The sequence below is a fragment of the Pseudophryne corroboree genome, chromosome 12 (assembly GCF_028390025.1).
Source record: "Pseudophryne corroboree isolate aPseCor3 chromosome 12, aPseCor3.hap2, whole genome shotgun sequence".
Lineage (NCBI taxonomy): Eukaryota > Metazoa > Chordata > Amphibia > Anura > Myobatrachidae > Pseudophryne > Pseudophryne corroboree.
This window is the reverse complement of record NC_086455.1, coordinates 6265839-6293005: the sequence shown is the minus strand read 5'-3', so window position 1 is coordinate 6293005 and position 27167 is coordinate 6265839. Positions and strand designations below refer to the sequence as shown.

At 46.7% G+C, this 27167-nt stretch overlaps 2 protein-coding genes across 9 annotated transcripts in view; one reads left to right on the top strand and one right to left on the bottom strand.

Moving 5' to 3' along the window:
* Positions 1 to 2029: 2029 nt before the first annotated feature.
* On the bottom strand, positions 2030 to 10237 carry LOC134980124 (palmitoyltransferase ZDHHC3-like). Of its 2 annotated transcripts, XM_063946812.1 has the most exons (9): positions 10035 to 10224; positions 8906 to 8994; positions 8611 to 8681; positions 7754 to 7866; positions 7612 to 7673; positions 7156 to 7270; positions 5456 to 5528; positions 5131 to 5260; positions 2030 to 3909 (listed from the first exon to the last, which is right to left on the bottom strand). In XM_063946812.1, exons 1-9 carry the CDS (start codon positions 10151 to 10153, stop codon positions 3821 to 3823), a joined length of 861 nt encoding a protein of 286 aa, XP_063802882.1. In that variant the 5' UTR covers positions 10154 to 10224; the 3' UTR covers positions 2030 to 3820. The 2 variants fall into 2 exon arrangements, with proteins under 2 accessions (XP_063802882.1, XP_063802883.1); XM_063946813.1 differs by lacking the exon at positions 2030 to 3909 and having other exon boundaries at positions 5175 to 5260; positions 7156 to 7325; positions 10035 to 10237.
* Positions 10238 to 10272: 35 nt separating this feature from the next.
* The window catches only part of PPOX (protoporphyrinogen oxidase), a 28350-nt gene continuing 11455 nt past the window's right edge, over positions 10273 to 27167 (top strand). The window contains exons 1-6 of one of the 7 annotated variants that reach the window (XM_063946806.1): positions 10273 to 10365; positions 12849 to 12937; positions 15339 to 15442; positions 17695 to 17829; positions 17956 to 18071; positions 18693 to 18825. In XM_063946806.1, coding sequence (XP_063802876.1) covers positions 15356 to 15442; positions 17695 to 17829; positions 17956 to 18071; positions 18693 to 18825 — 471 coding nt within the window. In that variant the 5' untranslated portion in view covers positions 10273 to 10365; positions 12849 to 12937; positions 15339 to 15355. Of the gene's footprint in view, positions 10381 to 12848; positions 12938 to 13228; positions 13345 to 14226; positions 14251 to 15338; positions 15443 to 17694; positions 17830 to 17955; positions 18072 to 18692; positions 18826 to 27167 lie in introns of those variants that run through there. The other 6 variants (XM_063946807.1, XM_063946805.1, XM_063946809.1 and 3 more) reach the window with 6 other exon arrangements.

Below are 27167 nucleotides of genomic sequence, written 5' to 3'. Positions count from 1 at the left end.
CTCACACCTCCCCTGCTCGCACCGGTACACCCTCACACCTCCCCTGCTCTCGCCGGTACACCTAAACACCTCCCCTGCTAGCGCAAGTACACCCTCACACCTACCTGTATTACTCAAACCTGGTACTGTTCACACCTACCCTACTCACACCTATACTGGTACACCTTCACTCATATCACAGCACAGCATCCACTACTCACACCTGGTACTGCTCGCACGTCCCCTACTCACACCTGTACTGCTCACACCAGTACACCCTCACACCTCCACTACTCACACCTGTATTGCTCACACCTGTACACCCTCACCTACTCACACCTGGTACTGCTCACACCACCCCTACTCACACCTGTACTGCTTGCTATGGTACACCCTCACACCTCCCCTGCTCGCGCTGGTACACCCTCACACCTCCCCTGCTCGCGCTGGTACACCCTCACACCTCCCCTGCTCGCGCCGGTACACCCTCACACCTGCCCTGCTCGCACCGGTACACCCTCACACCTCCCCTGCTCGCGCTGGTATATCCTCACACCTACCTGTATTATTCACACCTGGTACTGTTCCCACCTACCCTGGTACACCTTCACTCATATCACAGCATCCACTCTCAGCCGCACTCGTTACGGATGTGCCTCTTCCCATTAGAGTGTAAGCTCTGTAGTGTGCAGGATCCTCCCTACCCTTTGTTTTCACGTCTGCATTTTGTCAAAGCTTTCCATTTGTCCTGTTTTCAATTATGTCTGCTGCCATCCACACACACATCAGCTACGCCCATAATAATCATCTGCCTGTCCTGTTGGGGCCCTTTATCACCACTATTATATAACGTGTCAGTCACCCACAACTGGGGACCTATACATACAACTCCGCTGGTCTGTGGCCGGCGGGATGAGGACATGGAATACAGGGGAGCATATGAAGTAACGTCGGAGGGTTATTACCGCTGTGTATACAGCTCTGTGTACTCCTGGTAATCACTCTCCTCTGTGTAATAAGGAGCCTGGGACCCAGACAGACCAGTCAGATAAACACTGAGGATTTCACTCCGTAAACCACATTCCCAGCACCTACCAGTCATCCGCCATGGGAAAGGCTGAAGAGCACCGACATTAGGCGGAAGTGGTCGTAGCGTCGGAACCGCAGAGGTGGTAGAGGGGACGGGAACGCGCAGGGTAACACGGCATTCAGCAGCGTCTGGCACTTCTGTCTCGTTGTAACGCGAAGCCCTGGGTGACGGCGGATCATAGATGTGTCACCCGGATAATACTAAGCACGTCTTGCCAGATGCTGCAACACTGCCGCGGATTATACTCATTATTACTCCACATAATAACAGGACTTCTCCTTCTAATCTGCTCTATTATGATAAAGTATTTATTTTCTCAGCTCACCCATATTGTAAGTAGAGTGTAAGCTCCTGGGGTCAGAGTTTCTGACATACCATTAGTTTTGTCCTATTATACCAACAGTGTAAACTGCTTGCAGCAGAATTCCGTAAGAGTAGAGCGTAAGCTCCTTTTGGTTAGAGGGCATGTGAACATAGCAGTAATATTATCAACGCTAGATTGCAAGCTCTTTGGGAGATCACCCTCCATTACACCATGAGGCCGCAAATCGAGCTCACCCTACTCCTGAACTTTAAGTTATTTATTTAATTTTTTATATAGCTTTATGCAATTAGATTGTAAGCTCCTGGGACAGTCTCTGATACATCTGTGAGCTCCTTTTTTTTCATTACACTACGATTCTCTATGATCTGACCAATACACGCAGCTACGATGGCTGAGACATTAATGTGCGGGGAGGAACAAAAGATCTGGACACGTTCATTTCTTTTATTTAAGAACCACCAGAAGAAGAAAATGCACATTATTATACATTATACATCATAAAAACACAAAGCAATAAATATTTTTACAGCAAGACACTTTGTACCACTTACTGAGCTACCGGACACGGACGCACGTAGTGATGCCTTTCAGTGGACTAACAGACTTTAGTGGTATTAAAAATGTATACAACCCCCCCCCCCCCCCCCCCAAACACAGGTATTTTGGTGTAGAAGCCGTTCCAGAAGGAAATACTGTAGCAATACAATAGAGTAACACCGTTCAACCCTAGTTTATCCCCAAAATAGTCTGTAGCAGTAGCCATTTACCACACAGGTCACCCCCAGAAGGAGGGGACAATCATCAGTGCCGTGGGTGACGGACCATTACCTGCAAAGCATTATGGGTAGCAAAATAGTGCGCGCCTGCGTATAAACATACGCAATACACAGATAGAGAGGCAACCTGCTAGCTGCCAGGGCATGCCGGCACTTGTAGTTCCACAGCAACTTTTCAGTCACAGGTTTCCTAATTCAGAGATATGTAAAAATGAGAAGGATGCGTTACGTGGCTGCCTGTGTAACTGGCCAGCGCCAGAGCAAATTAATCCGGGCAGACTGGGAAGTGGAAAGGGGGGGTATATAACGTGTAAGCAGTGCCCCCTGCTGCTGGCTGGGGAAAGTGCACCTTTGGATTTCAGCTATACAGTAAACCCATTTCATATCACAGGCTGCAGAGATCTGTAAATACTTTACGTTCTGTACTTTGCAGGTTGTAAGAAAACACTGAGCATTATTAACAATAATCTAGCAGTCGTACAGTGACATTTACCATATATCACGTCTGAGTTGCTACCACAGAGAACGTCTATGTGTATACCAGTACAGGGATTGCAGCATATACGTGCCCGCTACCCTGGGGATGTGAGAGGGACGTCTGCTTTGTCACAGCGTCATGGAGTAATAGTCTGCTAAACTTTATTATACATGCGGAATCTCAGGGTTACACTGAACAGCGTACTGTACCTTTAAGGTCTAAATACCAACTGTAACATTTCAGGGTTGTGTAGGTCAACAGATCTTACATTCATTCTCAGGACTATAGTCTCACATATTACACTACAAGTGGTGTATGAAGACCATATAACAATATTACGGACACAGACTTCATCTGTACACAACAATAGAGAGTTAGCAGCAGACTTTGAGTAACCCAATACATATATATATAGTGATGGAGCCACCATTCATATGAGGCCCCCCCCCCCCTGTCCCACGCCCCCATCACCCTGGGAGGAGCCGTCTCATTACACAACATAAATAACACACAGACAACAATACAACACAGCACAATATCTGATCAGAGACCAGAAAATCCCATCATTCGGAAAGGTAGCACCCTGTCACCCAGAGGGGCGCAATAGTCACAGTAACGTCACCTGTCAGGTAAAGCCTCATTTATAGCGAGCAGACAGGCTACACTGTCAGAGATGTTGGTACAGCACACAACATGGCCGCCTCTGTGGCGTGGGATGATGGGTGCACCGTAAGAGCACAAACACCTTCAATCACATTTACCCTGCTGCTGCAATACGTAGCGCTGCTTCCAGCCCTTCCTCAGACTAGTGCCCCCCAGTGGACAATGTCACCAACTAACGGATGATAGCAATACCACAGCATAATACAGCAAGTTCTGGTGGGGGCTTAGAAGTCTCTTTAGGGTCTGCAAACGGCCATTAAAGATGGGTGAACGCTAAACATGGGACTTTTTACACGTAACAATGTATCCATAGTGCGACGTCAGTCAGTGCAAAGAGAAAATGTGTCCGAGGAACCTTCCTAGGCGAGGAGAACAGGGTGACCAGCCCCTATCAACACCATCAGGTTATACTGACCAGCGGCAGCGGCCTGGGGTGTCAGTGTGAGTACTCCAGGTAGAGAGGGACCGGCGTTGGTGGGATGATGTGGAGGAGAGAATAGGCCCCTTTCTTACACATCGTAGTCTGGGAGGTAGCTGTACGCAGGACCCCCAGAGGATGGGGGGCTGTTACATGGGAAGAACCAGCAAATCATGTAACCTGGATGGGGAGAGGAAGAGGTCACAGACGGCTCAGGATAGTACGAATGCAATACTGGACTGGATCACCAGTTACATGATGCATTGTATTGTATACATTTATATCCACATCACAGTGACAAAACGGAACTAACAATGCCGAATACACAAGATACAGCCTGATTGTACAGTATATTCCCTTACCTCTCATGTTATGCCAATATGTACCTGTCCCCTATATACACATACACTATATTCATGACAGCCTCTCAGTATATGCGTATATCTTTGACTCCTAGTGACTGGATAGGCTGCACTCTCAGTGATGTCACTGGCTCCTAATGACTGGATAGGCTGCACTCTCAGTGATGTCACTGGCTCCTAGTGACTGGATAGGCTGCACGCTTAGTGATGTCACTGGTTCCTAGTGACTGGATAGGCCGTATTCTCAGTGATGTCACTGGTTCCTAGTGACTGGATAGGCCGTATTCTCAGTGATGTCACTGGCTCCTAGTGACTGGATAGGCCGCACTCTCAGTGATGTCACTGGCTCCTAGTGATTGGATAGGCCGCACTCTCAGTGATGTCACTGCCTCCTAGTGACTGGATAGGCTGCACTCCCAGTGATGTCACTGGCTCCCAGTGACTGGGTAGGCTGCACTCTCAGTGATGTCACCTGGCTCCTAGTGACTGGATAGGCTGCACTCTCAGAGTTGCCACTGGCTCGGCTGCGCTCTCAGTGATGTCACTGTCTATTAGTAACTTGATAGGCTGCGCTCTCAGTGATGTCACTGCTCCCTTGTGCCTGGATAGGCTGCGCTCTCAGTGATGTCACTGGGTCCTACTCCTAGTGCCTGGATAGGCTGCGCTCTCAGTGATGTCACTGGGTCCTACTCCTAGTGCTTGGATAGGCTGCGCTCTCAGTGATGTCACTGGATCCTACTGTGACTGTATAGGCTCATAGGCAGACGCGGGAGGGGGAGGGGAGATTCTGGTTGCCTGGAAAACCTCCTCTTGGCAAGTGGCTCAAATTATGACAATAGCAATGGTATATAATAGGATTACTAGGACTGCCGGCACATCATGCAGTGTAAGGGACAGAGCGGAACTGCTGCACATGCCCAGTGGTAGCAGCTTCTTCTGTCGACTTTGCTGTGTGTGTCCACTGTCGGCCAGCGATGGGGAGCAACCACTACTGGTGGGGGAAGGGGAGGGAGGAAAAAGGTCAGGGGCGTGGTCTTACCTCTGCCGAAGACTTCCCGCAGGAGAGCCATCTTTGGTTTGCGCGTGTGAGCGACCTCTTTGCGTGCCTCTTTCAGGAGTCTGTTCCGCAGCTGCTCGATTGGGGTCTCATCCATAATGATGGACACAATCTGGGAATGAAAGCCCTAAGGTGAGACCCAGGAGGGAATACCTACCGTATTATAGAGGAACGCGCACACAAATATCCCGCAGCTAGTACAACACTGATAAGATCAATTATTATAAAGCTTTGTGTGGGCCACGTCCGTGCTGATGTGTGTGGGATGAACGGGAGACATATGACCCTACAAGAGCGGAACACAGACCTGATCATAGAAAATGACAGTGACGAAGAGTCCGAAGAGCACCGACTCCACGAGCAGCAGAATACAGTGAGCGCTGGGGAGAGACCAGGACAGGAGGGAACCCGGGTTAGGTGGTACTTTCCTTTAAATCGGACAGGGTGTGTATATGTATGTGTGTATATGTATATGGGTGTGTGTATATGTATATGGGTGTGTGTGTATATGTATATATGTATATGGGTGTGTGTATATGTATGTGGGTGTGTGTATATGTATGTGGGTGTGTGTGTGTGTATGTATATATGGGTGTGTTTATATGTATATATGTATATGGGTGTGTGTGTGTATATGTATATGGCTGTTATATGTATATGGGTGTGTGTATATGTATATGGGTGTGTGTGTGTATATGTATATAGGTGTGTATATGTATATGGGTGTGTGTATATGTATAAGGCTGTATGTATATGGGTGTGTGTATATGGGTGTGTGTATATGTATATGGGTGTGTGTATATGTATAAGGCTGTATGTATATGGGTGTGTGTATATGTATATGGGTGTGTGTGTATATGTATATGGCTGTATGTGTATATGGCTGTATGTGTATATGTATATGGGTGTGTGTATATGTATATGGGTGTGTGTATATGTATATGGGGGTGTGTATATGGGTGTGTGTATATGTATATGGCTGTGTGTATATGTATATGGCTGTGTGTATATGTATATGGCTGTGTGTGTATATGTATATGGCTGTGTGTGTATATGTATATGGCTGTGTGTATATGTATATGGCTGTGTGTATATGTATATGGCTGTCTGTGTATATGTCTGTGTGTGTGTATATGTATATGGGTGTGTGTATATGTATAAGGCTGTATGTATATGGGTGTGTGTATATGTATATGGCTGTGTGTATATGTATATGGCTGTGTGTGTGTGTATATGTATATGGCTGTGTGTGTATATGGCTGTGTGTGTATATGGCTGTGTGTGTATATGTATATGGCTGTGTGTAGATGTATATGGCTGTGTGTAGATGTATATGGCTGTGTGTGTATATGTATATGGCTGTGTGTGTATATGTATATGGCTGTGTGTGTATATGTATATGGCTGTGTGTATATGTATATGGCTGTGTGTGTATATGTATATGGCTGTGTGTGTATATGTATATGGCTGTGTGTGTGTATATGTATATGGGTGTGTGTATATGTATAAGGCTGTATGTATATGGGTGTGTGTATATGTATATGGCTGTGTGTATATGTATATGGCTGTGTGTGTATATGGCTGTGTGTGTATATGGCTGTGTGTGTATATGGCTGTGTGTGTATATGGCTGTGTGTGTATATGTATATGGCTGTGTGTATATGTATATGGCTGTGTGTAGATGTATATGGCTGTGTGTGTATATGTATATGGCTGTGTGTGTATATGTATATGGCTGTGTGTGTATATGTATATGGCTGTGTGTATATGTATATGGCTGTGTGTGTATATGTATATGGCTGTGTGTGTATATGTATATGGCTGTGTATATGTATATGGCTGTGTGTATATGTCTGTGTGTATATGTATATGGCTGTGTGTATATGTATATGGGTGTGTGTATATGTATATGGGTGTGTGTATATGTATATGGGTGTGTGTGTATATGTATATATATGTGTGTGTGTTTATGTATGTGTGGGGGGAGCAGCACTAGTAGTTACTTACATCTGTACGTGGCTGTGGGCAGTGGTCCCCTTCTCTTCCTCCTCCACCGGCCCCTTCTTCTCTGGCCATAACCAAGCGGCCAGGACTAGGCTCATAGCATACAGGCTGGTCAGCCCTGTAACACACAACAGAGACTGGAGACACTGCCACCTGCAGGGGATATGGAGTATCTACCAAACAATACAGAGGGCCGACTTTAATGCCAAGCGTATGACCATGCCGTACTTCCATCTATTAATGCCGCCGTGCTGCTTGCACTGACAAGATAATGGTTTATTTATGTTAAAGAACAGTGCCACCTTCTGGCTAAGAAATCAGGAAAAATAGGCATAATTTATATCTACGGCCTTTATAAGGGTTGTTTTCTTGCTTGGTGGTTTCTAACGCCAGCCATTATAGAATCCCTACTCTCATGCCTCTGGAACCCCACCTGACAGCTGACTGATGAGCCCTTACCTGTATAGAAGAGGAACTGGATGAAGTATTTTTGATTTAGTTCCCCGACGCAGTTATTGATCCTACAGGAGAAAAAAACGTGAGACAATTAGGCAGCGGTGAATGCAGGGAGCGGGAGAGAAAGAGGAGACAAGCCCCGTACCAGGGACAGTGATGATCCATGCGACGTATGCAGCGATGGCAGATACGGCAGTGGTGCGCTCTCGGGGGGCGGTACGTCTCACAGCGGTTACACACTGTCCAGTCCTCGTTACTCTGCCAAGACATACGTACATTGTAACTATTTGTATCAACACATTCATTATATACATAGATCAGCCAATTCCTACACAGCTCATAACCTCACACTGTACAGCCTTAGAAAAGATGGCGGAGCTTTGGCTGCGGATACACCGGGGAAAGTAGGCGCTTCTGGTGTCTAAGGCCCATCTGAGCAACCAGACACAACAAATATAACATGCCATCCAGCACATGTAATGCATGGTCAACATCTAGTAATGCCAGTGCACCTGTGTGCTTACAAGGGAAAATCATTCACAGGTTACTTGCTGCCGCTGCCATATTTCTATGAAAGTCCACCTTCATTCACTGACATGGATACATAAGCAGTGCCCCACTCGCAGCTATGTAAGACGCAGACTCCCAGCTGCTTACAAATAAACTACAACAAGACCAGAGACCCAATACGGTGGACTGATTCTGGTGGATCTCTTATCCCATGCAAGTAGTGAGTGTTAGCGTACAAGGCGTGCGCAGAAGTGAGTGTGCGCATTTGTGCGTCTCCCCGTCCAGATGGATCTTTGCAGGATCTCGCTTCCAGTGACGGTAGTAAACCTGGCTCACACAAACACATTGCATCCGACTGAGAATGAGCCCCAGTGTGCAAGATAGCCCCGCCCACATCACGATGGCTCTGCCCATTCAGCATAAACATATGACCAGGTGATTGTCACACAGACGTATAACGTGTTCTCCTGTTTTAGCGACATCCCAACTTACCCGGTCACTTTTGCGTGGAGTGCTGCGCAAGTCTGAGAAATCAATGGCGGTTTCCGGCAACGGGACCATACCTGAAAGAGTCAATGCGGTCTTGTAACCCTATACGTGCCACGGACTACTCGCAACATAGAGACAAAGAAGGCATACTTCTACTGGCCTATGCATGCGGATGATGTCATTACTTAATTAGCCCATGGTTACAGCAAAATAACCTATCCGATGAGCCCCTTATCCCTAGTTAATGCAGTAAATGTCTCCTCTGCCTCTCTGTGTGGATAAAGGAGGAACAGCTCACCTGGATCAGAGAACACGGCCCTGGTGTGACAGGCCAACAGCATGAACACGATCAGGTTAAAGCCGACCGCATGGAGGGGGCACCAGATGCTTCACAGGAGGAGAGCAACAATTAGTATAACAATACACCCACACCCCTATCTACCCTCCCCCCCCGTATATCTCCCCTATACCCGTCATCATCCCCCCTATACCCGTCATCTCCCCCCTGTATACCTCCCCTATACCCGTCATCTCCCCCCTGTATACCTCCCCTATACCCGTCATCTCCCCCCTGTATACCTCCCCTATACCCATCATCTCCCCCCTGTATACCTCCCCTATACCCGTCATCTTCACCCTGTATACCTCCCCTATACCTGTCATCACCCCCCTGTATACCTCCCCTATACCTGTCATCTCCCCCCTGTATACCACCTCCCCTATACCTATCATCTCCCCCCTGTATACCTCCCCTATACCCGTCATCTCCCCCCTGTATACCTCCCCTATACCCGTCATCTCCCCCCTGTATACCTCCCCTATACCCGTCATCACCCCCCTGTATACCTCCCCTATACCCGTCATCTCCCCCCTGTATACCTCCCCTATACCCGTCATCTCCCCCCTGTATACCTCCCCTATACCCGTCATCTCCCCCCTGTATACCTCCCCTATACCCGTCATCACCCCCCTGTATACCTCCCCTATACCCGTCATCTCCCCCCTGTATACCTCCCCTATACCCGTCATCTCCCCCCTGTATACCTCCCCTATACCCGTCATCTCCCCCCTGTATACCTCCCCTATACCCGTCATCACCCCCCTGTATACCTCCCCTATACCTGTCATCTCCCTCCTGTATACCTCCCCTATACCTGTCATCTCCCCCTGTATACCTCCCCTATACCCGTCATCTCCCCGCTGTATACCTCCCCTATACCCGTCCTCATCCCCCACGCCCCATTCCTACACTACTATACCTGTCATCTCCCCTAGACCCCCTTCCCACAACCCTATAGTTGTCCCCTGTCTATTATGTTCCCCTGTACTCCCTATAGCTGTCACCTACCAATCAATTCCCTATGTACCTCCCCCCGACACCCCTATAGCTATCACCTGCTGCCTGTCCTCCCCCCGGGACCCCTCACCTCCCGGAGAAGGTGTGCAGCAGGATGTGCCGCAGGATGACGTAGTCGGCGTAGCCCAGGCTCAGGTAGGTGAGCAGGATGCAGAGGAGCCCGCAGGGGTCCCGCACACAGCTCGCCATGGCCAGCACGGAGACTTCCGGGTACAATGCCCCGCCCACACTCGTGCTTCTCCAATCACCGGCCGCCGTGCCTCCAAGGTCACGCCCAGTACACTTCGTGATTGGCAGATGTGTCACCGATCAGCTGTCAGGCGGACGAGGCCGGACTTCCGGCGTGTGTAGTTGTCATGGAGACAGCTGGTGCTGGGTAACAGAGTCACTTCCGGTGTCATGTAAGCTGGAGTGGGGTCAGTTATAAAACATGTGCACAGGAGGGGCCACACTGTACATGGCCCCCAGCAGCTGTATGCCCTAAGGCTGGCCCTCTGCCCTCAGTACAAAGGTCCCACAGATCAGCACCAAACCCTGTGCTGAGACCCCTGGGGGTGGGGCTGGCCCTTAGCAATACAGAAATGACAACTAGTATGTGGTTGCTAAGGGCAATAACATCACTGGTCTGGTGTAGAAGCTTTAGTAAATCTGCCCCTGGTGTTACTGTTGGAAGTGTTACAGCGGCGCATCCCCCCATAATTATTATTGCAGGCTGTGGAATATCATTTTCCCATGTGTGGGCCCAGGGCAGGAACCATGAGGCTCGCACTGTACCTACCCGCCATTATTACAAGAGCTAGAGTAAACTAGTGATGAAGGGACGGCTATTTTATATATATACATATATATATATATATATATACATATATATATATATATATATATATATATATATATATATATATATATATATATATATATATATATAGGAATCGCAGGTCCGGCACTCCATGCTTCAAGCTGTAGCTGCGGCGGTGCCCTCACAGAAAAGAAATATAGTTTGCAGAGGTGCGGCACTCATACCAAATAACAGAAACTCAGAGCCGTGGTCAATTTTGCATCAACGTTTCAATATTTACATATTGTCATCAGGATACAGAATAAAAACACAACATACCTTTTAAGCATGTCCACCCCCAGTGAAATGCTGGCGTCAGGGCCGGGACCGCACACCCTCCCCGCCGCCGCGCTGATTGGTGACATCATCCTAATTGAACCGTACACCTGTGCAAAAAAAATAACCTTTCACCATCCAAAATTATGCATTACAGCTACGGGAATTAGAATTGTAACACAAACAATATACAATATATTCAAAAAAGAAAAACAGAATTATTGTAGCTACAGGAAAGACACAGAACAGTTGCATAGTTCATTCTGAGTTAATAATGACACATCATGAATAACGTTGCTACAACCATACTAAGACAATAATAGCCTTATTCTAGAACCAGCAAGAACTCTGAGATGCAAGTCCAGCTATGTGTCATTATTAACTCAGCATGAACTCTGCCACTGTTCTCTGTGTCTTTCCTGTAGCTACAATAATTCTGTTTTTCTTTTTTGAATATATTGTATATTGTTTGTGTTACAATTCTAATTCCCGTAGCTGTAATGCATAATTTTGGATGGTGAAAGGTTAAGTTGTACGGTCCAATTAGGATGACGTCACCAATCAGCGCGGCGGCGGAGAGGGTGTGCGGTCCCGGCCCTGACGCCAGCATTTCACTGGGGGTGGGCATGCTTAAAAGGTATGTTGTGTTTTTATTCTGTATCCTGATGACAATATGTAAATATTGAAACGTTGATGCAAAATCGACCACGGCTCTGAGTTTCTGTTATTTTGTATGAGTGCCGCATCTCTGCAAAATATATATATATATATATATATATATAAAATAAGGCAAGAGTAGTTACCAACCTGATATTTCCATAACTGTTGACAATGCGACTATCCACCCTTCCCCACAAGCTCGCTGCCTAGGTGTCATCCTTGACTCATAACTGTTCTTTGCTTCACACATTCAATCTGTCTCTAAATCATGTTACATACATCTAAGAAACATCCAAAATACGACCATACCTTACACAAGACACAGCAAACACTCTAATCCACGCTCTCATTATCTCCCACATTGATTATTGTAATAGTCTCCTGACCGGTCTTCCCAAACATAGACTCTCACCACTACAATCCATTCTGACTGCAACTGTGAGGCTAATCTTCCTCGCTAGACGTTCATCGTCTGCTGATCCGCTCTGTCAGTCCCTCCATTGGTAACCGGTATTTTACCGTGTTAAATATAAAATACTTTTACTTACATACAAGCCCATTTACCAAACTGCACCAACATACATCTCCTCACTCATCTCATAATATCTCCCAACCCGACCTCTCCGCTCTGCACAAGATCTACGTCTCTCATCCACATGTATTACTTGTTCACACTCAAAATTACAGGACTTTATCCGGGCTTCATCTACTCTGTGGAATGCCCTCCCACGCACAATAAGACTCGCCTCTAGTCTCCAAACCTTTAAACGTTCCCTGAAAACTCACCTCTTCAGACAAGCCTATCAAATTCCAGACCCACCCACATAACCTTCAATGCTTCCCTATATAATTACATCCTCTCTGTACAGTACACATAACGTTTTGTCTTCCAACATTGCTGGGTGATCATGTCACACAGCCCAATAAGAACTAGCAGCCTGGTGGACCATTATGCCATAGGTAGCATCTATCCTTGTGTATCAATGCCTCCACTGGCTATTGTTATGCTAAAAGCCGCATATTGCAAATTGTATTATTATTATCTTTTTTTTATTATTATTCAGTAATGTTTGTATATAGTGCACTGTCACTCTCTCTTTCCGTGTGTAGCACTACAGGTCTCAGCTGGTAGCACCTGCATTACTGGCAGTGTGGGTGTACAGTCTAGCGTCCCCTTTCCCTAGACTGACAGCATGCAGGTAAGTGACCCTGCAGTAGAGTAACAATGTGAGTGCACTGTCTGACTCCTGACATTAGAAGAGTAGGTGGGCTCTCAGGCAGTGGGGCCCACCAGGGATCTCCCCTGTACCTCTGTGGACCATTCCTACCCTGGCTGAAGGCTCCCACAGAGTCTCCTCCAAAGCTGTGTATGCTGAGTCTACTCAGGAGTCAGCACAGCCTCTGTATGATAGTGTAATCTGCTGTGCCCAGACACTTCCTGCTTCTCACGTCACTCATGCAGCATACGCTCTGTGATTGGCTGCTGGAGGATAGACACACCCCCTATGCTCCTGCTTCCTCCCACCATGTGGGTGGAAGTGCCCAGCAGCAGTCAGTGTGGCTGGAGATCTGCTGCTGCTGTGTGTGTGCTGGGTAAGATTACATTGTATGTCTACCTTATATCTCACCTAGTCCTAGTGGTTACTCTCTGTGTATGACTGTAGGACCGCCATGTGCCGGTGACCGCTGTGTCTGGTGTCTGGTGTGTAATGTTTACTCCTAGAATATAACTATGTTCCTCTGTAAACTTGTGTCACCCGGAACCTCATACACCATATTATACTGCACTGCTCCGCTGCTTATTATACTAACCTGTCACCATCTGTCTGCACAGGCTTCTACAGGGGTCCGCAGAACATTGCTCTGTCCCATCTACCCCCTGACAGCTACATAGCGATATATCCTGCAGATTATTACATTCCTGACCTCTCTAGTGATCTGCAGAACATTGCTCTGTCCCATCTACCCACTGACAGGTACATAGCGATATATCCTGCAGATTATTACATTACTGACCTCTCTAGTGACCTGCAGAGCATTGCTCTGTCCCATCTACCCCGATAGGTACATAGCGATATATACTGCAGATCATTACACTACTGACCTCTCTAGTGATCTGCAGAACATTGCTCTGTCCCATCTACCCCCTGACAGCTACATAGCGATATATCCTGCAGATTATTACATTCCTGACCTCTCTAGTGATCTGCAGAACATTGCTCTGTCCCATCTACCCACTGACAGGTACATAGCGATATATCCTGCAGATTATTACATTACTGACCTCTCTAGTGATCTGCAGTACATTGCTCTGTCCCATCTACCCCGATAGGTACATAGCGATATATACTGCAGATCATTACACTACTGACCTCTCTAGTGATCTGCAGAACATTGCTCTGTCCCATCTACCCCCTGACAGCTACATAGCGATATATCCTGCAGATTATTACATTCCTGACCTCTCTAGTGATCTGCAGAACATTGCTCTGTCCCATCTACCCACTGACAGGTACATAGCGATATATCCTGCAGATTATTACATTACTGACCTCTCTAGTGACCTGCAGAGCATTGCTCTGTCCCATCTACCCCGATAGGTACATAGCGATATATACTGCAGATCATTACACTACTGACCTCTCTAGTGATCTGCAGAACATTGCTCTGTCCCATCTACCCCCTGACAGCTACATAGCGATATATCCTGCAGATTATTACATTCCTGACCTCTCTAGTGATCTGCAGAACATTGCTCTGTCCCATCTACCCACTGACAGATCGTGATATATCCTGCAGATTATTACATTCCTGACCTCTCTAGTGATCTGCAGAACATTGCTCTGTCCCATCTATCCCGACAGGTACATAGCAATATATCCTGCAGATTATTACATTACTGACCCCTCTAGTGATCTGCAGAACATTGCTCTGTCCCATTTATCCCCTGACAGGTACATAGCGATATATCCTGCAGATTATTACATCACTGACCTCTAATGATCTGCAGAACATTGCTCTGTCCCCTCTACCCCAACAGCTACATTGCGGTATATCCTGCAGATTATTACATTACTGACCCCTCTAGTGATCTGCAGAACATTGCTCTGTCCCATCTACCCCATGACAGGTACATAGTGATATATCCTGCAGATTATTACATTACTGACCCCTCTAGTGATCTGCAGAACATTGCTCTGTCCCATCTACTCCCTGACAGGTACATAGTGATATATTCTGCAGATTATTACATTACTGACCTCTCCAGTGATCTGCAGAACATTGCTCTGTACCATCTACCCCCTGCCAGATGGTGATGTATTCTGCAGATTATTACATTACTGACCTCTCTAGTGATCTGCAGAACATTGCTCCGTCCCATCTACCCCTGACAGATAGTGATATATCCTGCAGATTATTACATTACTGACCTCTCTAGTGATCTGCAGAAATTGCTCTGTACCATCTACCCCCTGCAGATAGTGATGCATTCTGCACTGTAAAATCCCCAGCATCTGATTATAGGATGAAGCTGTGTATCCTGGCGTGTCCTGTGTGGTATATATTTTATAACCTAGATTTCTCCTTGTAAATCTGCAGAAGCGGCCGCTATTTTGATGCAGCGCACAGTGGTAGTAGCTGGCGGTGGGATCAGCGGGCTGACGGCCTGTTACCACCTCATTAAAGATGCCAAAGTGTCTAAGGTAAGCACCTCTCCCCTTCTATAGATTGCCCACTGACGGAGCTGTCACTCGGGGTTTCCCAATAGCTCTCTCCCAGGGCTCACCCTCCTAGCAGCTGATGGAATAGACTCCCCTTGCACATTTCTTTTTTTTTTTGTGTAAACTGTTTTTATTAGTCAAAGCAGTATTCAAGAACATTACAGAAACATTTTCAAAAACAAAAGGAGGGCATACAAAATATCCCGTAGCATATATCCATCAGTACATCACACATAGAGCGCCCTTAGTCGATGAATATCTGTCTGTATTTCTGTCATCATTAAAGTTTATAAGAGAAGAGCATAATATCAAAACAGCATCAATGAATGGGAAAGAGATAGAAGAAAAAAGGAGAAGAGAGAAGAGGAAAAGAGGATGAGCAAGGAAAGGTTAGGGTGGGCAGGGTCAGGTGTGACGGTCTGCATGGTGCGGGCAGACTGTTTGGGGAGCGTATGGGTGATCTCCACCAATCCTGAGTCTGGGCCATAGTACAGAAACAGCGTTGTTGGAATATGGGTGTGGGTATAAATAATGATACAGATATGAATATGGGCCCGTTCACCCACATGAGGGGGGTTATGTCGCAATATAGGACCGATATTGCGATGTATCTTTAAAGTCGTACCAGGGAAACCAAATAGCTATGAAGTTAACTGTTTTCCCGGATGAGAAGGAAACCAGGTCTTCCATGTCCAAAAAGTGATCAATCTTTGTGAACCACATTTTAATTGAAGGTGGAGAGGTAGATCTCCAAAGAATTGGGATCACCGCTTTAGCAGCGTTGCAAAGGTGTCTTAACAGGGAATGTTTGTAGGGGTGTGATCCTGCGGGGGTGTGATTAAGGAGCCAGAAATCTGGGTCTCTCGGGATTTCGTCACCTACTATCTGTTCGGTGCATTTAAATACTTCTGTCCAAAATGGAGTTATAAGAGGGCAATCCCACCAAATATGTATAAAACTCCCCGGGGCATTTTTGCATCTCCAACACATATTCGAAAGAGAGGGAAACATTCTATTGAGAACACGAGGGGTCCTATACCACCTATATATAAGTTTATATAGGGTCTCTAGTGTCGAAATGCATAAAGAACTCGCCTGAGCGTTCCTAAACACGGATTCCCAGTTAATTTGAGTAGGTAGCCCCGACAATTCCCTTTCCCAGGAAGCCAAGAAGGTAGGAGGCTGTGGGAAGAAATTTTCCATGATCAACGTGTAAATTTGTGAAATTGTATGTGTGGGTGTACTGGGGGAGATACATAGTCTCTCAAATCCAGTAAGGTCTCTAGTTACATCAGAGAAGTTCTTGGGAGATGATATGAAATGGTGGACCTGCAGGAACCTCCAAAACTCAGCACTGTGTAAGTTCCAAGAGGACTGAATATCTGAAAAGGAGCGCACCCTACCCGAGCTCACCAGCTGACCGACTCTAAAGATCCCAGCTTCCGTCCATGGGGTGAAAGCAGTCCCTTGAAGGCCCGGGGCAAATTCGGAGTTATAAAGAAAAGAGGTTAAGGGGGACCATTTGGAGGATATATAACTCTGGGATCTCAGCTTGGCCCATAATCCGAGCGTGGGAGAAACCGTGGGGTGTGACACCTTCGGGAGGGTAGGGAGCCAAGGTGCAATTTCTATATAATATGGGAGACAGCCCTCCTCTAGGAGGACCCATTGTTTGCGATCCTTAGCACGTGTCCATTCCATTATCCTGTTCAGGTGTACTGCGTGGTAATAGTTAGGGATATGTGGGAGTTGTTGCCCCCCTTGATGTTTTCTCCTGAACAAAGTATCATGTTTAAATCTAGGTGTATTTCCACCCCATACAAATGTACGGATAAGCCTCTGGACGTCTCGAAGCCATAGCAGGGGGATGTGTATCGGAAGGGTCTGGAGAAAGAATAAAATCCTGGGGAGGGCATTCATTTTTACTACGTTGATCCTTCCGAACCAGGACAGTCTCAGCTTTTTCCATAACAGGAAGTCTAAACGAAGCCTAGACAATAAGGGTTTAAAATTTAGGGAAAACACTTTGGATAAGTCATTGGTCAGTAACACCCCCAGATATCCCTTGCACATTTCTGCTGGGAATGCTGCTTAAACACAGGTGCCTCTCTCCCGGTGCTGCGCGACTGAGTGGCTCATCAGACTGCAGTGTTTGGAATATACTATGGTGTAATAAGATACGTAGGCCCTGATACAGTGCGCGCAGTGCTGAGCTGCTGTGATGCGTGACACAGGTGATACTGCTCGAGGGGAGCAACAGGCTGGGGGGCTGGATGCACTCCACCCGGACAGAAGACGGAGCTGTATTTGAGCATGGTCCTCGCGGGATGCGGCCGGCAGGAGTGGTGGGGAAGAACACGCTATGTATGGTGAGTGGCAGCGCCAGTTGACCTCTGATGCTCCCAGCTTCTCACTGGCTCGTGTTCTAGAGCTGGGGAGGGGCTCAGAGAAAGTGGACCCCGTGTTTGTCTCACAGTCACTCTGCTTGCGCATAGATCTCCGAGCTCGGATTAGAAGGGGAACTTCTTCCAGTCCCCAGGGACCACCCGGCCGCCAAGAACCGCTACCTCTACGTCAAGAAGTCCCTGCACAAAATGCCTTCCAGCATAGGGTGAGTGCACCTGTTTCTTACTATCCATATGTTCCCCAATATATGGCGACAAAGAAAACCGCTAAAGAGTAAATAGTGTCTGTCGTACCGGCCGCCTTGATGTCCTCTTCTTCTCATGAGTGAAGGTATGTGCCGTCTTCAATTGGCACCAGTTGCAGAAAATGTGTGTATATGAAGGTGATTGGTTAATCCTAAAGATCACGTGTAAAACGTTTGCGCTTTCTCCTGGCGCTCAAGGAGCGTTTACACGTGCATCAGGAATCCAGTGCAACAGCTGGCCAACGTTTCGCAGAGCTAGGTGCCCTTCCTCAGGCAGTTTGCAGCAGCTGAAGCTCCTTGACCACGGGAGCCCCGTTGCTTGTTTGAGGGCTCTATGAACATACGTTGATGCCAATGGCTAAGAATTGTTAGATATTATAGACTGGCTTCAAGAAATTACAGTGCAGAGCATTGGATTCCCGCTCGTTGACGTGAAGGGCTTGGTGCGATACCGGGTTTTTTTACTGGGTAGACTTGTTATCTCCCACAATGGTTCTCTGCTTATGGCCAATAGTCTTACCCCAGCTCCATCGTGAGACAACCCTCCTGGTACCCCTTAGTGACCTCTTGTGTTCCTTTTAGGGAGGTTTTGCGCACCATCCCGCCGTTCACCAGGCCCCTCTTCCTTTGTGGCCTCAGAGACCTGACTGCTCCGCGGGGACCTCGGGAAGACGAGAGCATCCATGATTTCTTTACACGCCGCTTTGGGAAAGAGGTGAGGACCACGGTTATCGGATGCCTGGTGTCTGGGGTACGAGGCCTTAGGGGGTGATGAGTTCACAAGCTTTAAATAACCAGTAAACTTTAAATGCAAGTTGTTGGATAGTAGAAGCTGCAGTCACCAATATATATTGGAGATTACAGAACCAACGGTACGTGTATCTGTGTGATCATCGGTGACCGCTGCCTCAGACGTACAACACCTGTCAGTAACCCAGTGATTTTCAAGCTTTTTTAACACGTGGCACACCGAACAATATTTTAAAATTGCTAAGGCACACCATCAGTTCCCCACGGAAAACAAAAAACACACATTGGCCCTCACAGTAAAAAAATAATCCACACATACATTGGCCTACACAGAAAAAACAATCACATTGCTCCCCACATTAATAAATCCTATTGCTCCCCATATGAATTAGTCCCATTGCTCCCAACATAAATCCTTTTGCTCCCCACATACTGTAAATCCTATTGGTCCCCACAGGAGAAATAAAATAACAAATATTAGCCCCTACCGGTCAGCTGTCCTCTTTTCTGTCCCTCAGTGGCGGGGGTTGTTCATAGTGGAGTGCTGCGAATACTGAGCAGCGGTCAGGCAGGTGTGGATATGGGTGGGCAGGGAAAGTTATGGATGCGGGCGGGAACTGGAAGATGTGTGTGCAGGCGGGTGGGCTGGCTGAGTGGTGAGACGCGGTGGCCGAGACCTGTGATGTCACACCGCCTCGTCTTCAAGGCACAGGTCACAGCCGGAGCACAACTGATCCTCTAAGAAGAACCTTGGGCCACAGTTTGCTCTGAAGGTGCAGGCAGCGACTCTGACTGACTTGCAACTGGTCGCGGCACACTGGTTGAAAAAGCCTGCAGTAACCATTGCACATAACAGGGGTATTTACTAACAGCTAGGGGCAGAAATAATTTCTTCTTTTGTCTTAATTTGCAAAAATAAGTAACATGCAGCATCAAATATCTAATGTCCTGTCACGTAGGGAAGTAGTTACTGTCACCATGTGCAGTACGGATACAGTCCTGGATTCATATAAAAGATGCAGGCTGTTATAATGGGTGTGGTATAGGGGAACTAGATGATACAGGGGGTCATTCAGACCCGTTCGCACACTGCATTTTCTCGCAGCCGTGCGAACGGGTCTGAACTGCGCATGCGTGCGGGTCGCAATGTGCAGGCGTGTTGTTGTCCGGCAACGGGGGTCGCCGGAGAGAGTCGTGTTCTACGAAGAAAGCGATCGAAGGGGCGATCGCAAGAAGATTGACACGAAGAAGGCGTTTCTTGGTGCAGCAACTGTTTTCTGGGAGTGTCGGAAGAAATGCAGGCGTGTCCGGCCGTCGCAGAGGAGGGTCCCTGACGTCAGCTGCTTCATGGATCATCGCAGCGGGTGAGTAAGTCCTGGGCTGCGCAGAAACTGCACAGCCCATCGCATCCCTGCAGAGCGATTACCCCCTCCCCTGTAGGCGGCGACTACCTGGTCGCAGCAGTGCAAAACATAGCCTGCGTGCAACTCGGTCTGAATTACCCCCACAGTGTGTGGGCGGGAATATAGGATGTTACGGTGAATGTTATGGGGGTACAGTATGGTATAATGTGTGTTATATGGGGGTACAGGATGTTACGGTGTATGTTATGGGGGTATAGTGTGGTATAATGTGTTATGTGGGGGTACAGGATGTTACAGTGTATGTTATGGGGGTACAGTATAGTATAATGTGTGTTATATGGGGTACAGGATGTTACAGTGTATGTTATGGGGGTATAGTATGGTATGTGTTATATGGGGGTACAGGATGTTACGGTGTAGGTTATGGGGGTACAGTGTGGTATAATGTGTGTTATGTGGGGGTACAGGATGTTACGGTGTATGTTATGGGGGTACAGTATGGTATGTGTGTTATATGGGGTACAGGATGTTACAGTGTATGTTATGGGGGTACAGTATGGTATAATGTGTGTTATATGGGGTACAGGATGTTACAGTGTATGTTATGGTGGTACAGTATGGTATGTGTTATATGGGGGTACAGGATGTTACAGTGTATGTTATGGGGGTATAGTATGGTATAATGTGTGTTATATGGGAGTACAGGATGTTACGGTGTAGGTTATGGGGTACAGTGTGGTATAATGTGTGTTATGTGGGGGTACAGGATGTTACGGTGTATGTTATGGGGGTACAGTATGGTATGTGTTATATGGGGGTACAGGATGTTACAGTGTATGTTATGGGGGTACAGTATGGTATAATGTGTGTTATATGGGGTACAGGATGTTACAGTGTATGTTATGGTGGTACAGTATGGTATAATGTGTGTTATATGGGGGTACAGGATGTTACAGTGTATGTTATGGGGGTATAGTATGGTATAATGTGCGTTATATGGGGGTACAGTATGGTATAATGTGTGTTATATGGGGTACAGGATGTTACAGTGTATGTTGTGGGGGTACAGTATGGTATAATGTGTGTTATATGGGGTACAGGATGTTACAGTGTATGTTATGGGGGTACAGTATGGTATAATGTGTTATATGGGGTACAGGATGTTACAGTGTATGTTATGGGGGTATAGTATGGTATAAAGTGTGTTATATGGGGTACAGGATGTTACAGTGTATGTTATGGTGGTACAGTATGGTATAATGTGTGTTATATGGGAATACAGGATGTTACAGTGTATGTTATGGGGGTACAGTATGGTATAATGTGTTATATGGGGGTACAGGATGTTAAAGTGTATGTTATGGGGGTACAGTATGGTATAATGTGTTATATGGGGTACAGGATGTTACAGTGTATGTTGTGGGGGTACAGTATGGTATAAAGTGTGTTATATGGGGTACAGGATGTTACAGTGTATGTTATGGTGGTACAGTATGGTATAATGTGCGTTATATGGGGGTACAGTATGGTATAAAGTGTGTTATATGGGGTACAGGATGTTACAGTGTATGTTATGGTGGTACAGTATGGTATAATGTGCGTTATATGGGGGTACAGTATGGTATAATGTGTTATATGGGGTACAGGATGTTACAGTGTATGTTATGGGGGTACAGTATGGGATAATGTGTTATATGGGGGTACAGGATGTTAGTGTATGTTATGGGGGTACAGTATGGTATAATGTGTGTTATGGGGTACAGTATGGTATAATGTGTTATATGGGGGTACAGGATGTTACAGTGTGTTATGGGGGTATAATGTGTTATATGGGGGTACAGGATGTTACAGTGTATGTTATGGGGGTACAGTATGGTATAATGTGTGTTATATGGGAATACAGGATGTTACGGTGTATGTTATGGGGGTACAGTATGGTATAATGTGTGTTATATGGGGTACAGGATGTTACAGTGTATGTTACGGGGGTATACTGTGTTATATGGGGGTACATCATGTTACAGTGTATGTTATGGGGGTATAATGTGTTATATGGGGGTACAGCATGTTAGTGTATGTTATGAGGGTATAATGTGTTATATTGGAATACAGGATGTTACAGTGTATGTTATGGGGGTACAGTATGGTATAATGTGTGTTATATGGGGTGCAGGATGTTACAGTGTATGTTATGGGGGTACAGTATGGTATAATGTGTTATATGGGGTACAGGATGTTACAGTGTATGTTGTGGGGGTACAGTATGGTATAAAGTTGTGTTATATGGGGTACAGGATGTTAGTGTATGTTATGGTGGTACAGTATGGTATAATGTGCGTTATATGGGGGTACAGTATGGTATAAAGTGTGTTATATGGGGTACAGGATGTTACAGTGTATGTTATGGTGGTACAGTATGGTATAATGTGCGTTATATGGGGGTACAGTATGGTATAATGTGTTATATGGGGTACAGGATGTTAGTGTATGTTATGGGGGTACAGTATGGTATAATGTGTTATATGGGGGTACAGGATGTTACAGTGTATGTTATGGGGGTACAGTATGGTATAATGTGTTATATGGGGGTTCAGGATGTTACAGTGTATGTTATGGGGGTACAGTATGGTATAATGTGTGTTATGGGGTACAGTATGGTATAATGTGTGTTATATGGGGGTACAGGATGTTACAGTGTGTTATGGGGGTATAATGTGTTATATGGGGGTACAGGATGTTACAGTGTATGTTATGGGGGTACAGTATGGTATACTGTGTGTTATATGGGGGTACAGGATGTTACAGTGTATGTTACGGGGGTATAATGTGTTATGGGGGTACATCATGTTACAGTGTATGTTATGGGGGTATAATGTGTTATATGGGGGTACAGCATGTTAGTGTACGTTATGAGAGTATAATGTGTTATATTGGAATACAGGATGTTACAGTGTATGTTATGGTGGTACAGTATGGTATAATGTGCGTTATATGGGGGTACAGTATGGTATAAAGTGTGTTATATGGGGTACAGGATGTTAGTGTATGTTATGGTGGTACAGTATGGTATAATGTGCGTTATATGGGGGTACAGTATGGTATAATGTGTTATATGGGGTACAGGATGTTACAGTGTATGTTATGGGGGTACAGTATGGTATAATGTGTTATATGGGGGTACAGGATGTTACAGTGTATGTTATGGGGGTACAGTATGGTATAATGTGTTATATGGGGGTACAGGATGTTACAGTGTATGTTATGGGGGTACAGTATGGTATAATGTGTTATGGGGTACAGTATGGTATAATGTGTGTTATATGGGGGTACGGGATGTTACAGTGTGTTATGGGGGTATAATGTGTTATATGGGGGTACAGGATGTTAGTGTATGTTATGGGGGTACAGTATGGTATACTGTGTGTTATATGGGGGTACAGGATGTTACAGTGTATGTTACGGGGGTATAATGTGTTATATGGGGGTACATCATGTTACAGTGTATGTTATGAGGGTATAATGTGTTATATTGGAATACAGGATGTTACAGTGTATGTTATGGGGGTACAGTATGGTATAATGTGCGTTATATGGGGGTACAGTATGGTATAAAGTGTGTTATATGGGGTACAGGATGTTACAGTGTATGTTATGGTGGTACAGTATGGTATAATGTGTGTTATATCCACACACAGATACAGTGCAGGGGAAGCTGCTCGCAGTGAGGGCTGCTTCCCCTGCACTGTGTCTGTGTGGATATAAGGAGGGACTCTGCATTACTGCTTCCCCTGCACTGTGTCTGTGTGGATATAAGGAGGGACTCTGCATTACTGCTTCCCCTGCACTGTATCTGTGTGGATATAAGGAGGGACTCTGCATTACTGCTTCCCCTGCACTGTATCTGTGTGGATATAAGGAGGGACTCTGCATTACTGCTTGCAGTGAGGTCTGCTTCCCCTGCACTGTATCTGTGTGGATATAAGGAGGGACTCTGCATTACTGCTTCCCCTGCACTGTGTCTGTGTGGATATAAGGAGGGACTCTGCATTACTGCTTCCCCTGCACTGTATCTGTGTGGATATAAGGAGGGACTCTGCATTACTGCTTCCCCTGCACTGTATCTGTGTGGATATAAGGAGGGACTCTGCATTACTGCTTCCCCTGCACTGTATCTGTGTGGATATAAGGAGGGACTCTGCATTACTGCTTCCCCTGCACTGTATCTGTGTGGATATAAGGAGGGACTCTGCATTACTGCTTCCCCTGCACTGTATCTGTGTGGATATAAGGAGGGACTCTGCATTACTGCTTCCCCTGCACTGTATCTGTGTGGATATAAGGAGGGACTCTGCATTACTGCTTCCCCTGCACTGTGTCTGTGTGGATATAAGGAGGGACTCTGCATTACTGCTTCCCCTGCACTGTGTCTGTGTGGATATAAGGAGGGACTCTGCATTACTGCTTCCCCTGCACTGTATCTGTGTGGATATAAGGAGGGACTATGCATTACTGCTTCCCCTGCACTGTATCTGTGTGGATATAAGGAGGGACTCTGCATTACTGCTTCCCCTGCACTGTATCTGTGTGGATATAAGGAGGGACTCTGCATTACTGCTTCCCCTGCACTGTATCTGTGTGGATATGAGGAGGGACTCTGCATTACTGCTTCCCCTGCACTGTATCTGTGTGGATATGAGGGGGGACTCTGCATTACTGCTTCCCCTGCACTGTATCTGTGTGGATATAAGGAGGGACTCTGCATTACTGCTTCCCCTGCACTGTGTCTGTGTGGATATAAGGAGGGACTCTGCATTACTGCTTCCCCTGCACTGTATCTGTGTGGATATAAGGAGGGACTCTGCATTACTGCTTCCCCTTCACTGTATCTGTGTGGATATAAGGAGGGACTCTGCATTACTGCTTCCCCTGCACTGTATCTGTGTGGATATAAGGAGGGACTCTGCATTACTGCTTGCAGTGAGGTCTGCTTCCCCTGCACTGTATCTGTGTGGATATAAGGAGGGACTCTGCATTACTGCTTCCCCTGCACTGTATCTGTGTGGATATAAGGATGGACTCTGCATTACTGCTTCCCCTGCACTGTATCTGTGTGGATATAAGGAGGGACTCTGCATTACTGCTTCCCCTGCACTGTATCTGTGTGGATATAAGGAGGGACTCTGCATTACTGCTTCCCCTGCACTGTATCTGTGTGGATATAAGGAGGGACTCTGCATTACTGCTTCCCCTGCACTGTATCTGTGTGGATATAAGGAGGGACTCTGCATTACTGCTTCCCCTGCACTGTATCTGTGTGGATATAAGGAGGGACTCTGCATTACTGCTTCCCCTGCACTGTATCTGTGTGGATATAAGGAGGAACTCTGCATTACTGCTTCCCCTGCACTGTATCTGTGTGGATATAAGGAGGGACTCTGCATTACTGCTTCCCCTGCACTGTATCTGTGTGGATATAAGGAGGGACTCTGCATTACTGCTTCCCCTGCATTGTATCTGTGTGGCTATAAGGAGGGACTCTGCATTACTGCTTCCCCTGCACTGTGTCTGTGTGGATATAAGGAGGGACTCTGCATTACTGCTTCCCCTGCACTGTATCTGTGTGGATATAAGGAGGGACTCTGCATTACTGCTTCCCCTGCACTGTATCTGTGTGGATATAAGGAGGGACTCTGCATTACTGCTTCCCCTGCATTGTATCTGTGTGGCTATAAGGAGGGACTCTGCATTACTGCTTCCCCTGCACTGTGTCTGTGTGGATATAAGGAGGGACTCTGCATTACTGCTTCCCCTGCACTGTATCTGTGTGGATATAAGGAGGGACTCTGCATTACTGCTTCCCCTGCACTGTGTCTGTGTGGATATAAGGAGGGACTCTGCATTACTGCTTCCCCTGCACTGTGTCTGTGTGGATATAAAATGACGGCAGTGGGAGACAATCCATTGATGAGCTCAGTATATAATGTTCATAGGACTGTAACAGGCCTCACTACTGTCATCTCACCCTTATCTCTGTCACCAGCCCTGGCTGAGACCAGACTGATATCCCTGTGAGGTTATATAGGGGCCAGCCACAGTGACCCGTCCCAGGACCACCCTGATACTGACACTAAAGCCCAGTACTCACGGGCCGATGCTGGAGAGATGTGTGCTGAGCGAACCGCTCAGCACACATCTCTCCTGCCGCTCATCACAACGCGATCTGTGCTGAGACGGGGGGGCCGCTCATTTCACCCAGCGGGTGAAGTGAGCGACCCGCTAGATTGGCCTGCATGCAGGCCAATCTAGCAGCAGCGATAGCGATGTGCAGGGACGCGCATTGCTATCGTCGAGGGGGCTACACATGGAGCAATCGTGCCGATATTCTAAGCAATCTAGTCAGATTGCTTAGGATATCGCTCCGTGAGTACCCCCCTTAAGGCAAACAGGCAGCAGCTGGGCTCTGCAGAGCACGTGACATACTGGTGTTTAATCCCTGTCACGTGACTCATCACCCCGTCACATGACCCGAGAGGTATTATTGCTCCTCACACCCAGAGTGATACCCTGTGTTGTGCCTGGTTTGGACGCGGCCTGTCACCTGCTCCACACTTACTGCATAGAAGGAGATGAAAATACCAGACTGCAAGCTTACGAATAACCAACATATAAATGTTTCCATACATAACTAAAGTGTTACACATCCCAAGTTCTGTTATCTGCAGGCTGTGTGTATTATAGTAAGGGTGCGGGTGCTAGTCCTCTGCAGGCTGTGTGTATTATAGTAAGGGTGCGGGTGCTAGTCCTCTGCAGGCTATGTGTATTATAGTAAGGGTGCGGGTGCTAGTCCTCTGCAGGCTATGTGTATTATAGTAAGGGTGCGGGTGCTAGTCCTCTGCAGGCTATGTGTATTATAGTAAGGGTGCGGGTGCTAGTCCTCTGCAGG